Source organism: Limulus polyphemus, unplaced genomic scaffold (assembly GCF_000517525.1).
Source record: "Limulus polyphemus unplaced genomic scaffold, Limulus_polyphemus-2.1.2 Scaffold3551, whole genome shotgun sequence".
In the NCBI taxonomy this organism is placed as follows: domain Eukaryota; kingdom Metazoa; phylum Arthropoda; class Merostomata; order Xiphosura; family Limulidae; genus Limulus; species Limulus polyphemus.
Window position 1 is genome coordinate 77,968 of NW_013669161.1, and position 3,997 is coordinate 81,964.

The following is a 3,997-nucleotide window of genomic DNA, read 5'->3' on the forward strand; positions in this document are numbered from 1 at the left end:
ATTCCACTAAGCTTTAATAACTTCACTGCTCATACAGCTTATTGGTTTATCTGTTTCCATGATCTGTTAAGTATCTACTCTTAAAACAAAGACTTTGAATTTCAAGCTTACATTCTAAGGTAGAAGAAGTAATAAGTATGAGCGTTTACCATGTAAAATGTATTGTCTATCATCACGTAAAACAAACCTCATACCAATACTACAGTTTTAAATACCATTCAGTGGAATCGTATATGTCTTTAGAGAAAAATGTTTGTTCAAGTGTTCATACTTCTGGTGACAAAATGTGAGAAATAAAGTAGAGTATTTCTAACGTTACATAATTGAATATTTTGTAAGAGTTGTTTTACGTTACTTCCAACATCGAGAATGTAGTTAATTACCGAGAAACAAGGCTTTCTATTATTCTGACTTTTATTTGTCAAATATCTTCTGGCACAATTAAACACAGAACGCAGCACACTGGAAAGAACCAACAGTTAAAATATTGATCAAGAATTTCATTCTCGAAGGTCACATTTTATTATATCATTAATAAGCAAATAACCAGAAACATGTAGATTGTGCTTCTAATGAGATTATAAGTTCACGAGTATTAAGGACGGGTTGTTAGATCACAGATCCACTCTTAGAATTGAGTTCTTTAAGTACAAACCTCCTTTTCCCCTTTACATTCAACACGACCAATGAAATTGTAAACATTCGCTGTACATTTAAAAACGTTAGTAACTCAGAATGTATTTTTGAGTAAAAAACCGTCTTCCTCTCATACATTAAACTTGAAAAATGAAACTACAAACAGTTTTCAAGTACATTAGAAAATTCAGACGAACTTGCAAGAGAACACAGAAAACCATATCCATAGTTAAATATCTTTTTTTTGACTTCTGAAGAGTGACATGTTTTACACTTTATTTAGTGTTTTAAATCTGTTCAAGTTAATATTTTTAGTGGAAACTATTTTTGGTTTAATGCGGTAAATTTCTGCCTTAGCATCATGGTTACCTTAGGATCCACAATCTTTATTTTAATAGCTATAATACATGTAAACAAGAAACAAAAAGTAATTCTAGTCACAAAACAGATTAATACAGAGGGTTGAATACGTTATATTAAAACGATTTTGAATACTCAAATCAACAAACGACGTTACAACCACAACTAATATAAAAATCGCGGTGGAAAAGAACTACATTTTTTACTTTCTTTGAGCTTTTTATTGAAATTAAATTAGTTTACGTTAGATTGTATCCCCCTGAATCCCCAGAAGTTCGTGAAAATCCGAGTACAATATTCTGATGTTCACATAAACATTATTGAGAAATGTTCTGACGATCCGCACAAGAACATTCAAGTGAACTTTTCAGAAGACTTGAATACATGAATATTTCAATGAAATCTTTAGATGATTCACGTATGAATGTCTAGAATGTTTAGAAGTAATTGATGTAGGTTTTAGCAAAATCTCCGTATGGGTTAGACGTTGATTCAACTTTCATAAACCATTGCAAAGTCAAAACCAAACTGACAAGAAATACTTCATAAATATTTTTCTTTTACACATAATATAATTTAAGATGCTTAGGTCCTGGGGCAATGATTCATAACATTTGCAAAAACAAGCTTGTTTTCCGACATCTTGTTACAGTAGAAGCTTTAAACATGATATAATTACTTATAAATTCACTTTTCAAAAAAGAAGAGAAAAAAAAAGTTATATCTAGAAATCTTTACGTTTTGTCCCTCTACACTTAGAACAATTTATATGGCAATTCCCCAATATTTAGATTCACTGTAATATGAATATTACCACACGAACGCAACAACAGCATGAAATAAATATTTAAAATTTATAGAATAGGTCTAAACGGAAGTGGCCAATGGTTGACCAAACGTCCCTTTTCGCGACCACTGAAGCACAAGAAAGATATGTACTTCGATTTGTATATTTAAAAAATTATGTCTTAAAATGATTTTCACATTATTACTTACGCTGCAGTGAGAAACAAATACATGTGATTTATAAGTTTGGATAGACGTTTCTTGTCAACAAGTAAAAAACAGTATTCACGTAACATAACTAACTTAGCGACAGAACATTATATGCCATATTTCCATTTTCGGCATGGTAACCAGATTATTAACACATATGGAATTATACGGCGTATTGCATCTTACGTCACCAGACATGTTCTAACATCAAGTAACAATAGTTTATGTTAAAATGTTTCTTTACTGCAAAAATTAATACTTATTAATTTTTATAGTCATTTTTATTTTAATGCAAACTAGTGATTGTATTTTTTCTGAAGGACGAGGTTTCTTTCGGTAGTATAGAAACATTTTCTATCAAACCTCTAGACAGCAGTATTGAGACTCACGACCGATGGAGACAAAGTTTCTGTACTTGCAAGCGGTGGAAGGTTCTTCTTGCGTGGGTTTATTGGACTTCTGAAGAAATTAGAGAAAAACTATTTACTTAGCAATAGAACAATAATGTCTAGAGTTAGTGTCAATATATATATATATAAGAAATTTTTATTCGAAGTAAATATTATAAGAGAGAATAGAAAACGTTAAAATGTAATCAAAGAAATATAATCAATAGTGATCAGTATACCTCTCTATATCCCCTGGTGGGTCAGGGGTGAGTTTACGGACTTATGACACTAAAATCCGAGTTCGATTCCCCGCGGTGGACAGATCCCATTGTGTAGTTTTGCGCTACTGGGATGTTATAGTAGTGTAGTTGCAATCTGTAGGTTGTTTCTGAACTACATAGTGGAGTAAATGCCTTTCTTTACCAAGCTGAATAAAAATACAATTTGAAAAGAACCATGGAACAATAATTCAGCAACCAGTACAGATCATTTAAAGAAGGTTGTATAACACTTATTTCTTTGGAGTTGTTTTGAAATGATCGTTTTCGAAAATTATATTCATAATGTAACTTTTATTGAGAAAGTATTGCACCGAGTTTACCCTGCAGCAAATAAAGCTTTTATATAAACAATACAATGCACTCCCTAACAGCCACTGATGTTTCGAAGTACATGTAAGAAATTTATAATTTGTATTATTACAAAGCGGCTATATCTTCGTCGTGATCACCATAAGGATTGAACCCAAATGTTATCTCTAAGTCACCAGAATGTAAGAGCTTTAATACTAATATTGTATTTAAAGGCCATCAGCTCCTTGTATGAAGAGTCGATGAAAATGTATATATTCACAGGAAACAGCATACATTTACTTACTGTTTGTACAGCTTCTATCGGTGCAGTTTTTGTTTGCTTTTACTGAGTAAAAAAATAACAAAAATTACTATATAGCTTAAATAATTAGGAATCGCGGGAAAGCAAGACAACTAATACAAAAAAATTGTCAAAATAAAGAAAATAAATATACAACGTTTGTATGGGTTAATAGTATCAGTGTTATGTTCAAGACTGGAACGAGCGGCAAAAAATCTGAGACATTATTATGAAATAAGCGTGTTTCTATATTATTATATTTTGGTCTATGTGCATGTTGTATTCTACTGTTCTTGCTTTTCCTCTGTTCTATATTTTATTTTAACATTCACCATGCATGTTTTTGATAACAGCGTTTTGACTTATACATAACTTGAGTAAAATATTTTCAATTACACTATAGTATTTTTGTAATGCAGGCTATTATGTTCTGCTGTTTTTTATTGCAATGTAATTATCTGAAGATATTAAACATTGTCTGTATTAATATAAAAACAGCAGAACATAACAGCCTGCATTATATGCAATGTAGTAAATTGAAGGAGATATTAAACAGTTGTCTATATTAATATAAAAACAGCAGAACATGCAATGTAGTTATCTGAAGGAGATATTAAACAGTTGTCTATATTAATATAAAAAAACAGCAGAACATGCAATGTAATTATCTGAAGGAGATATTAAACAGTTGTCTATATTAATATAAAAACAGCAGAACATAATAGCCTGCATTATATGCAATG

General features: G+C 30.8%; 1 protein-coding gene across 3 annotated transcripts in view; it reads right to left on the minus strand.

Moving 5' to 3' along the window:
• Nucleotides 1–400: 400 nt before the first annotated feature.
• The window catches only part of LOC111088330, a 34,676-nt gene continuing 31,079 nt past the window's right edge, over nucleotides 401–3,997 (minus strand). For all 3 annotated transcript variants that reach the window (XR_002612875.1, XM_022398131.1, XM_022398130.1), the window contains exon 3: nucleotides 401–2,451. Coding sequence is in view for 2 of the 3 variants with exons in the window: in XM_022398131.1 (XP_022253839.1) it covers nucleotides 2,358–2,451 (94 nt within the window). In the remaining variant the exon portion in view is untranslated. The remainder of the gene's footprint in view (nucleotides 2,452–3,997) is intronic.